Below are 10,986 nucleotides of genomic sequence, written 5' to 3'. Positions count from 1 at the left end.
ACCTGGTGTTATAGGAGATCGTTCCATCACCATTTTCAGGTCCCCACTCTCTGTCCTGTCCTTCACGGGGGACCTGGGTAGGACTGCACCTCTTTCTACCCCCAGGAGCCCTGGGTGGAAGGGGCATTGGAGCTCCCCTCATATCTCAGATTCTCAACGACCTGCCTGCTCTCCCAGCTCCCCAGCCAACCCAAGACATGTCCTGGGTGTGTGCTGTCCCCTGGTGGTGAGACAGGAAAGGAGCCACACATTCCTCATGCAGGCTAGGACAGACAGGCAGAAAGGGTTAGGTAGGGGATCCTGAAGGTATTCTGGGGTGCTTAGGCAGAAGGTCAGGCTGGCCAGGAGTGACAGAGGAGACAGATGGAGAGAGGAGAGCCCTGCTCACTTGTTGCACACACATTAATTGAAAAATAAAGTGTGAAAAAACAAAAGAAGGGACGCCTGGGTGGCTCGACGGTTGAGCGTCTGCCTTCGGCTCAGGGTATGATCCCGGGATCCTGGACTGAGTCCCACATCGGGCTCCCTGCATGGAGCCTGCTTCTCCCTCTGCCTGTGTCTCTGCCTCTCTCTCTCTCTCTCTCTCACTATGTCTATCAGGAATAAATAAATAAAATCTTAAAAAAAAAAAAAAAAGCTCTCTTCCCACCCTGTGAGCCCCAGTGCCCCACCCCAGGCAACAACTGTTTACATGGCCTTTCCTTTTTTTTTTCCACCCGGGCTGCCCAGTTTTTGTTTTGTTTTGTTTTGTTTTGTTTTGTTTTGTTTTATTTTATTTTTTTTATTTATGATAGTCACAGAGAGAGAGAGAGGCAGAGACACAGGCAGAGGGAGAAGCAGGCTCCATGCACCGGGAGCCTGATGTGGGATTCGATCCCGGGTCTCCAGGATCGCGCCCTGGGCCAAAGGCAGGCGCCAAACCGCTGCGCCACCCAGGGATCCCTTTTTTGTTTTTTTTTAAACACAAATGGGAGTGTGTATACCCACTAGACTGATCTTTAAATAGAAATATAAATTCAGAGATGCCTGGGTGGCTCAGTGGTTGAGCATCTGCCTACAGCTCAGGGTGTGATGCCGGGGTCTGGGATCGAGTCCTGCATCGGGCTCCTTGTAGGGAGCCTGCTTCTTCCTCTGCCTGTGTCTCTGCCTCTCTCTCTCTCTCTCATGAATAAATAAAATCTTTTTAAAAAAGAAATATAAATATATAGAGTTTGTAGAGCATTCTGAATCAACACCACAAATCTTCCTCATTCTTTTTTTTTTTTTAAGCAAATGCTAGCTATTTCATCCAGTTGGTGCCCTTTACTTTCTTCAGCCAGCCCCCTACTGTCCTCAAAGAGTTCTCAACCTGGTGGGGAAGATGAGCAAAGAGACAGTGTGACATATCTGGAGTAATCCCTGAAGCTCCTGCCCAGCATCCATGAGCTCAGGCCTTGAATGTTCTACCAATCCCCTGGAAAGTGTCCCAGTCTTTTGCTGCTGCCAGCAACCATCACCACGCTAGATGAATCCAGATCCAATGGAAAGGCTGGCACCCTGAGCCTGACAACCTACAGCTGAATACCCCCAACCATGTGTCCCCTAAGATCTAGAAATGCTGGTAAAATGGTCCTGGGAGGAAATTCTGACAAGTCTTACCCAGAGCAAAGTGTTTGGAGGGGAAATTGGGGGCAGGGCACTGGAGGGGATTGGAGAGAGACCCTAGGGCTATAGGCTATGTGAGTCCCCCCACTCCCTACCCATAGTCTTGGAGCTGGTCCCTGGGAAAGGGTGAGAACTTTCTGATACCAGGAACTGACTGGGAGCAGGGCTGCGCCTCCCTGCAGGAGCTGCTCGCTGAGCTGAGAACAAGGCAGGGGGTCTGCAGCTTGTGCCTGTGGCCAGGCAGGGGGCAGAGGAGCAGAGCAAGCTCAAGGGGCTCTCACTTCTCTTTCAGTCCAGCCTCTGGAATCTCTAGAGTGGCAACTCTCCTATGACCCATCCCCTTTCTCTAAGCAGTTTCACTCAGATCCAACAATCTGGAAAAAGCTACATCTGCCTCCAAAAGGACCCAGTATCCTTTTAGTGTGGTCTTCCCAAAGGGCCCACCACTTCATGCCACCACATTGCTCCACCCAACCCCACCCTGCCCAGGCAGCAGCTTGAAAAGTTGTATCATTTGGTGATGATATGGCAAGATCCCTTGCCCATATGGTGGCAAGAACTCTCATCTGTAAAATAGGAGGTCCAAGTTCTAATTCTAGACATGTTCTCCTATTGGTTGCTGATCTTATCTGAGTCACTTCCTTTCTCTGGCCCTCAGTTTCCCAATATGTAACATGAAGATATGGGCTCCACCTGTCCGGCTGCACCTAACCTTTAAGGATCAAAGGAGAGGGACACTTGGGTGGCTCAGTCAATTAGGCATCTGCCTTCGGCTCAGTCAGGTCATGATCCCAGGGTCCTGGGATGGAGCCCCTGCTCAGCAGGGAGCCTGCTTCTCCCTCTCCCTCTGCTGCTCCCTCTGTGTGTGCTCTCTCACTCTCTGTGTCAAATAAATAAAATCTTAAAAAAAAAAAAAAAAAAAAGGATCAAATGGAGAGCCCTTAACTGCCCACCAGGCCCTGCAAGTCCAGGCTCACATGACCCACCTCTCCTTCAGCTTCCTGACCTTTTAGTTCCTTAATTCTGCCCAGCTCTCTCTTTGCCCTTCCAGGGTCTCCATATTTATTTTCTTCTCTGCCTTGAATGCTCTCTCCTCTCGCTTTTCCTGGTAAATCCCAACTTAATTCATATTCAATGTCACTTCCTTTTTTTTTTTTTTGTCATTTTTTTTTGTCATTTTTTTTTTTGTCATTTTTTTTTGTCATTTGGAAGCCTTAGGCTAAGCACCTTTGTATTTCTTCACAGCATCACAACTATAATGTAAATCTTTATTTCTGTTAGGGTGGCGGCAGCGGAGGATTGCAAAAAGGGTAGAGGAACTAGCCAGAGTTTTATTTATTCTCCAAGGAAGCAGAGGGACTAGACATCGAGAGAAGTCAGCCGAGTTTCGGTCAGATTGGGCCTTTTGAGGGGTTTTGAAGAATGTGAGCAAGTCCCAGCTGGGTCCGTGGGGTGGGGGGATGGGCAGGGAGGGGGTCGACTCTTGGCCAGGTAGAGCAGGAGGTGGCAGGTTATTTGAGGGGCTGTCCAGGGCTCCTCCAGGGTATGCATTGTGGTCAGACTAGAGAATATGTTTTGTAGTTGGGGTCTACTCTGAGAATGGAGGGCACCATAACCTAGAAAAACAGAGTTAGGGCCAAGCGCAGACACCGGTGCGTTGTCTGTAAGGTTTGCTGGGGAGGTGGGCTTTGGATTCCTTTCAATTTTTTTATTTATTTTATTTTATTTTATTTTATTATTTTTTACTTATTTATTTAGAGCATGTGAGCGGGCTTGGAGGAGGGGGACAGAGGAAGGAGAGAGAAACTCAAGCGGGCCCCCTGCTGAGCCGGACGTGGGGCTGGATTTCACCACCCTGAGATCAAAGCCAAAACCAAGAGTGGGAGGCTTAACCCACTGAACCACCCACGCGTCCGGATTCCTTCCAATTTTAAGTAGGAACTTGGTTTCTAGGCTTCCTCTAGAGGAGAGTGGCAGTGCCTGGTACAAAATAAAACTCCGAATAACAATATCTGTTGGACAGTTACCTGGTTGGAGGACAGTGAGCTACACGTGAAAGCTCTCCAGGTACTACAGCACCGGCGGCTTGTGAAGGGCAGCGGGCCTCACCCCGGGCTTTTAGGGACACGGGTCACGCGCTCCCGAACCACGTGCGGCCAGAAGACACCCTCGGGGCGCGGGTCCGGGCCCGGAAGTGCGGTCTCCCGGGAGCCGGGGCTACGCGCCCGTCGGTGTCCCGTGGCCAGAGGCCCGCAGCTGATTGGGCGCGGGCCGTCCCGCCCCCCAGTCCAGTCTCAATTGATGCCCCGCGGGGCCCCCCGCCAGCCGGAGACCGCAGGACCATGGGAGCGGCAGCTGCGGCCGCCGTCCTGGGCCTCCTGCTCCTGGCCGCCGCGGGGGGCGCGGCCGCGGACGAGGCCCGGGAGGCGGCGGCCGTGCGGGCGCTGCTGGTCCGGCTGCTGGGGCCGGGGCCGGCGGCCGCCTTCTCGGTGTCGGTGAAGCGCGCCCTGGCGGCCGAGTCCGGCCTCGACACCTACCGCCTGAGCGGCGGAGGCGCCGGGACGCGGGTGCTGGTGCTCGGCTCCACCGGCGTCGCCGCCGCGGTGGGGCTGCACCGCTACCTGCGCGACTTCTGCGGCTGCCACGTGGCCTGGTCCGGCTCTCAGCTGCGCCTGCCGGAGCCGCTGCCCGCGGTGCCGCAGGTGCTGACCGAGGCCACGCCCAACAGGTACGAGGCTCGCCCGCTCTCCATCCGGGTCCCCCGCCCCCCCCGCGCCCGCGCCCGCGCCCGCCGCACCTGCCGCCCCCGGGGCGCGCACCCCGCGCCAGCGACTGCACCCACTGAGACTGAACGGAGCGCTGGCCTTAGGGTCGCACGGCTGCGGCTTCGGAGCCCACCTCTGCCCCCGAAAGCCGTCACCCAGCCTCTCCGAGCCTCAGCCGGCTCATCTGAAGACTGGAAACGGTGACATCGATGGCGCACTGTTGGTCACGAGGCTTTCCAGTGACCGGCGCAGAATTTGTGATGCATAGTTAGTGACCAGAAAATGCTGTTCCTTTCCTTCCGCCTTCTCTTGGGAGATGCCCACCGAGGAATGACACCCACTCCCTCACAGCCTCCCTTCTGGCGCTTGTCCCACCGCAGGGAGGTGGTGTGATCACACATCAGATTGGGGAGAGGGACCCCCTTTCCAGGACAGGGACCAGCGTTGCCATAGAGCACTTCAAGGCTGTGCAGGTGCGAGCTCTAGAAGAGTTGACTGGAAATGCTGTGTGCTCCCCCAAATACCTGCCTGGCTGCGGTTGGGGGGCACCTCGGAAGCTCCCATAATGATGCTGGACAAGCCGAAGCCCCCAGGGGGAGGGTCTCAGGCCCTTCATCAAGAAAGTTCTTTGCTCTTTGTGAGGAAGATTCAAGGGCAAGCCATTTAGAGAAAGGGACAATGATTTTTAATAAATCTAGAAGTCTAGAATAAATCTAATAAGTCTAGAAGTAAGAGAGGTGCCATCTCACAAAGTAGCCGTCTCTCCTCCAGGTTGAGAAGAGGATATCCTTTTGCCCCAAAGAAGGTTTTTATACATTTTTCAAATTAGCTATCCACATACGAAGAAACCCACTTTTTAACTTTGGGATCTTTTTTTTTTTTTTTTTTTTAAGATTTTATCTGAGAGAGAGAGAGGGAGGGAGCATGCGCAGGGGGAGGGGCAGAGGGAGAAGCAGGCTGACTCAGGCCTCCAACCTAAGACCCAGGGATCAGGACCTGAGCCCAAGGCAGTTGCTTAACCGACTGAGCCCCCAAGTGCCCTTAACTTTGGGTCTAACCTTTACTTTGGGTGGTTAGTTTTACCATTGTCTTAGGGTTGTGGTTGGGGTTGTGGAATTACCCATGGGGAACAATTTTAAGAATGTCTAAACTTTGTGGCTTTTACTGCTGGAAGGAGTGGGACCTTATAGTTTTCCATGAGTGCGATTTTGTGACTCTTTTTATGAACCTACTGACGTAAAACCTCAATGGCTTTACTTTGGTCACCTTGTCTCCCAAGGCTCCCTTTCCTCCTGCTGAGTCTTGGTACCACCTGGGGTGAGTCCTGGAGTGAAACAGTAGAAGAGCCACAACTCCTCCCTTCTGGGCTAGATCTGGGGTTGGCGGGTGCTGTTCCAGGGCAAAGGACCCTCAGAGGTTGGGGGACATGCCCTCTGCCCCCAGGGACATGTCACAACTCCCGCCCCTGCCCGCAGATACCGCTATTACCAGAATGTGTGCACGCACAGCTACTCCTTTGTGTGGTGGGACTGGGCCCGTTGGGAGCGGGAGCTAGACTGGATGGCACTGAATGGCATTAACCTGGCACTGGCCTGGAGCGGCCAAGAGGCCATCTGGCAGCGGGTAAGTGTCCCTCTCCTCCCTCCAGTCCCTGCCTCCCCATTGCACCGTGTCTGGCACACAGAAGTGTTTGTGGCATACATGATGGCTCCAGCTCTCTGGAAACAGGCTTTCATTGCTGAGCCAAACACATTGGAGCACTTGTGGGGGTCTGGACCCCAGCACCTCACTAGAAACGCTAAGGAGTCAGGCTCCCCTCTCTCCCCACCCCCACAGCTGGTCAGGCCACTGCTTCCATAGATTCTGTGCCTCATCCTCTTTATCCTTATTGATGGCTCCTGTGCAGGCTCTTGCCCCATCTCTGTGGGCGATACCCGCCCCTCTCAAGAGCCTCTGAACAGAACTCCTGGCTCCTGAGTTCCAACAGTGTCCTTTCTAAGATGCAGATCTGTTGGACTCCTGCTGCTGTCAACACACTCCAGAGCTCCCCTCAGCTTCAGCACCCTCCCCTGGCCTGGGGGCTTCCATGCCTGGGCCCTAAGGGCTCTGGCTGCTGGCAGCAGGTGCTCTTTAGGCTCTCTGCAGAGCCAGCCTTATTCCCCCAAGCCTTCTAAGGCCCCTTCCCCGTTTTGGGGAGAGCCCCGTTATGCCTCACCGCATCCTTGCAACAAAGCTGACCCATTAGTAAACTTACCTGCCCACAGACCTGTTTCTCCTGGACTGTGGGCTCCTGGCAAGGGTCACATTTTGTCTTAGTAACTCTAGGGCTCAGCACAGAGAAGAAATGAATGAGTGATTGTTGAATGAATGGAGATGAATACTTATACGTGTTTATGTGCGGGGGCTGTCCTCCTCAGGTATACCTGGCCTTGGGCCTGACCCAGTCAGAGATCGATGAGTACTTCACTGGGCCTGCCTTCCTGGCCTGGGGGCGCATGGGCAACCTGCACACCTGGGGTGGCCCCCTGCCCCACTCCTGGCACCTCAAACAGCTTTACTTACAGGTAAAAGGAAGGGAAAGAAGGGGGCGGAGCTGGGCAATGCTAGATAGTCTGTGGGCCAGGGACCAGCCTCAGAATCCTTGGGGACCCTGTGTGCCCCGGGGTGGGTGGTGAGGCCTCCCACCTCCCCTTCCATCCCCTAGCATCGGATCCTGGACCGGATGCGCTCCTTTGGCATGATCCCAGTATTGCCTGCCTTCTCAGGGCACGTCCCCAAGGCTCTCACCAGGTGAGCTTCCTCCCTTCCCCCTCACCTGCCTCAGAGAGGGAATTGATTTTTTACCTGCAAGACGTGATTTAAAGAAAAACTGAAGCTCTGGATGTAGGCCTGGGCTTGATTCCTGGCTCTGCTACTAACTAGCCATGTGACATTGGAACTCAGATGGGACTGCTCTGTGCCTCAGTTTCCTCACTTGTACAGTCCGTATAGCTCAGCACAGTCTTAGCAAATGGCAGCTCTTATGTAGCAGTTTGCAGGGGTGTGCTGGTCTCCCATCCTTTCTGTTCCTCTGTGCCACTGACCCTTCCTCTCCTGTGGCTGGCAAAATTCTTCAAGGCCTAGCTGTGACCTCCCCTCCTCCAGGTAGCCTCACTGGGGCCCCCAGCCTTGGTCAGCACCTCCTTCATGCCCAGGAGCACCTGGTCCCAACCACTGTCACAGGGCCTAGTGCACGCGGCTGGCCCTACTGGCCATCTCTTCACCTCCCGGCTGGGTAGCAAGAGCCTCGTTCACACATCCAGTAAACACTTATCAGACCAGCTCTGTGCTGGGCCCTGGGGATACAGTGACAAAGTGCATCGAGTTCCACCCCTGCTGGCTGAGAGGTTGACAGGGGGGTACAATACAGTGATATGGGTAGGAATATATGTGGGGCCACTGCTCCATCTAGGACTCTGCGGCCAGGGCTCAGAGGCAGCACCGGGCAAATTCTGGAAGAATGAGTGTTGCTTGTTTTAGCCTGAGGGAGGGGAAGAGACAGCAGAAGGTTTACAGATGAGGTGAAATTCGAAGGATGTTGAGGGGTATCCAACCGGCTGGATAAGCAGGGAGGGAGGAGGAAAGGACTCCAGCCACAGGGCACAATCCGTAATTAAGCCAGTGAGGCTGGGTGATGAACACTGCCAGCCTCCAGTGAATGTTTGGATTGCTCCCCCCCCCTCCACCCCTAGGGTGTTCCCTCAGATCAACATCACCCAGCTGGGCAGCTGGGGACACTTCAACTGCTCCTACTCCTGCTCCTTCCTCCTGGCTCCAGAAGACCCCCTATTCCCTATCATTGGGAGCCTCTTCCTGCGGGAACTGATCCAAGAGTTTGGCACTAATCACATCTACGGGGCCGATACTTTCAACGAGATGCAGCCCCCCTCCTCAGAGCCCTCCTACCTTGCCTCAGCCACAGCCTCTGTCTACCAGGCCATGATCACAGGTTTGGTGCCAGGGTGAGGTGGGTGGGATGGGGAACCCCCCTTGTCCTCAGGGACACGAGTGTGGCAGAGGTCAGCAGGGTGGGAAGAGAGACAGCACTTGACAGTTGACCAAGCACTCGCACACACACACCATCTTTAGTTAATCACACTGCTGTTGAGGGGTGAGCTCTGGAGCCAGGCAGCCTGCTCAGACCCTGGCATCACCCCTTCCTGCCTGTGTGACTTGCAACAAGTCACCTCCCAACCACTGTCTCAGTTGCTTGATCTGTAAAATGGGGCTACATCATAAATAGAATGATGCCTGGCCCCAAGTAAAGTGCCATTAAGTGTTGGCTATGAAAGTATTTTGTTTGGTCTCTGCTTCCGAGCTGAGGCAGGTAGTGCGGGCAAGAGTTTAGGGGATGTGTTCAAAGCCGGTGGGTGCCCTTGCACAAGGAACCCAACGCTCCTTCCTGCCACTTATAGGGAAGGGACAGGGAGGGGCCAGGTCAGCAATGGCTGGGGGTATCAGCCGGGAAAGGAACCAACTGACTCAGGATGCTGTGAGAGCACTGCTCCAAGTGCAATCCAGAACCCATAGCACCAGCGTCACCCCAGAGCCTGTCCGATCTGCAGATTCTCCTGAATCACAATGACTTGGGCTTGGGCCCAGGAATCTGTTTTAACCGGCCTTCTGGGTAATTTTGATGCTTCATAGAGCTTGACAACACTGCCCTAGAGCTCCCAGCTGGGAGGAAGAGAGGATGGGATGGTGCGTGATGCAGTTGCCCTGGGGGTGGGAGGGTTACAGAGGAAAACAGAGTGTTCTGTGATAGTCATTTAACTTCTCTGGACCTCTGTTTCCTCATCTGTAGAATGGGGTGAACGTTTGTTCCCCTGCCCTCTCTCCTCTCATCAGTCCTCTTCTCTGTCTCCCCACCCTTCCCTCCACCACAGTGGACTCTGACGCCGTGTGGCTGCTCCAAGGCTGGCTCTTCCAGCACCAGCCGCAGTTCTGGGGGCCTGCCCAGGTGAGAGCTGTGCTGGAGGCTGTGCCTCGTGGCCGCCTCTTGGTCCTGGACCTGTTTGCTGAGAGCCAGCCTGTGTACATCCAGACGGCCTCCTTCCAAGGCCAGCCCTTTATCTGGTGCATGCTGCATAACTTTGGAGGCAACCACGGTCTGTTTGGGGCACTGGAGGCTGTGAACCGGGGTCCTGCGGCTGCCCGCCTCTTCCCCAATTCCACTATGCTTGGCACAGGCATGGCTCCCGAGGGCATTGGCCAGAACGAAGTGGTCTATGCCCTCATGGCTGAGCTGGGCTGGCGGAAGGACCCAGTGGCTGATTTGGAGGCCTGGGTGAGCAGCTTTGCAGCCCGTCGGTATGGAGTTGCCCACAGGGATACAGAGGCCGCGTGGAGGCTGCTTCTCAGGAGTGTCTACAACTGCTCTGGGGAGGCGTGCAGTGGGCACAATCGCAGCCCTCTGGTCAGGAGGCCATCCCTACAGATGGTTACCACTGTCTGGTACAACCGATCAGATGTGTTTGAGGCCTGGCGGCTGCTGCTAACAGCTGCCCCAACCCTGGCCTCTAGCCCCACCTTCCGCTACGACCTGCTGGACGTCACTCGCCAAGCGGCCCAGGAGCTGGTCAGCTTGTACTATGTGGAGGCGAGGAGCGCCTACCTGAGGAAGGAGCTGGTTCCCCTGCTGAGGGCAGCAGGCGTCCTGGTCTACGAGCTTCTGCCGGCGCTGGACAAGGTGCTGGCTAGTGACAGCCGCTTCCTGCTGGGCAAGTGGCTGGAGCAGGCCCGGGCGGCCGCAGTCAGCGAGGCCGAGGCCCATCTCTATGAGCAGAACAGCCGCTACCAGCTGACCCTGTGGGGGCCCGAGGGCAACATCCTGGACTATGCTAACAAGCAGCTGGCCGGGCTGGTGGCTGACTACTACACCCCCCGCTGGCGGCTCTTCATGGAGATGCTGGTTGAGAGTCTGGTCCAAGGCATTCCCTTCCAACAGCACCAGTTTGACAAGAATGCCTTCCAGCTGGAGCAGACCTTTATCTTCGGCACCCAGAGGTATCCTAGCCAGCCTGACGGTGACACTGTGGACCTGGCCAAGAAGCTCTTCATCAAATATTACCCCCGATTGGTGGCTGGCTCCTTGTGGACAGATTAACCACCCCCTGGGTGATGTTCTCCCCAAATTCCAGGCCCGGGCAGGTTTCCAGGGCCTGGAGCTAAACCAGCATCACAGGAGGTTCCCAGGCTTGGGCAAAGGAACTCAAGACCTGCCGGAGGAGCAGGCATGGGAAATTTGGGAGGGAGGTGAGTTGCCCTCTCCTCCACCACCCCAAATTTGGGATCAAAGTACTATTTTAATACAACTTAATAAACCGGTGAGTCACCCCGGCCTGTCTCTCAGAATGTCACCAATGCCTGGGAGGACTCAGGGCTCTAGGATGGACAGACACTGGTGTGAGGCTATTTCTCCCCGCCCCCTTGCTTCTGCCTCCCCGACCTTGGGACTGGGATTCCTCTCCCAAAACATTTACTTCCACACTCTCAGCAGCAAATTTTGAAGCTTATAATTGTCGCTATGGGACAGAGG

General features: G+C 55.1%; 1 protein-coding gene across 1 annotated transcript; it reads left to right on the top strand.

Moving 5' to 3' along the window:
* The first annotated feature begins 3,781 nt into the window (after positions 1-3,781).
* Positions 3,782-10,787, top strand: NAGLU (N-acetyl-alpha-glucosaminidase). The gene is made up of 6 exons (XM_025987113.2): positions 3,782-4,372; positions 5,885-6,032; positions 6,827-6,973; positions 7,114-7,199; positions 8,141-8,397; positions 9,335-10,787. The coding sequence occupies exons 1-6, from the start codon at positions 3,987-3,989 to the stop codon at positions 10,552-10,554; spliced, it is 2,244 nt and encodes a 747-aa protein (XP_025842898.2). The 5' UTR covers positions 3,782-3,986; the 3' UTR covers positions 10,555-10,787.
* The last annotated feature ends 199 nt before the right edge of the window (positions 10,788-10,986 follow it).

This window comes from Vulpes vulpes, chromosome 2 (assembly GCF_048418805.1).
Source record: "Vulpes vulpes isolate BD-2025 chromosome 2, VulVul3, whole genome shotgun sequence".
NCBI lineage: Eukaryota > Metazoa > Chordata > Mammalia > Carnivora > Canidae > Vulpes > Vulpes vulpes.
This window is presented reverse-complemented; position numbering and strand designations above follow the sequence as displayed.

Excerpts from the sequence above, each read along its gene's own strand:
- NAGLU (XM_025987113.2), top strand. The coding sequence starts at position 3,987 with ATGGGAGCGGCAGCTGCGGCCGCCGTCCTGGGCCTCCTGCTCCTGGCC. Across the intron at positions 4,373-5,884 it reads ACCGAGGCCACGCCCAACAG|ATACCGCTATTACCAGAATG; the intron begins GTACGAGGCTCG and ends CCCTGCCCGCAG. Across the intron at positions 6,974-7,113 it reads TCAAACAGCTTTACTTACAG|CATCGGATCCTGGACCGGAT; the intron begins GTAAAAGGAAGG and ends TCCATCCCCTAG.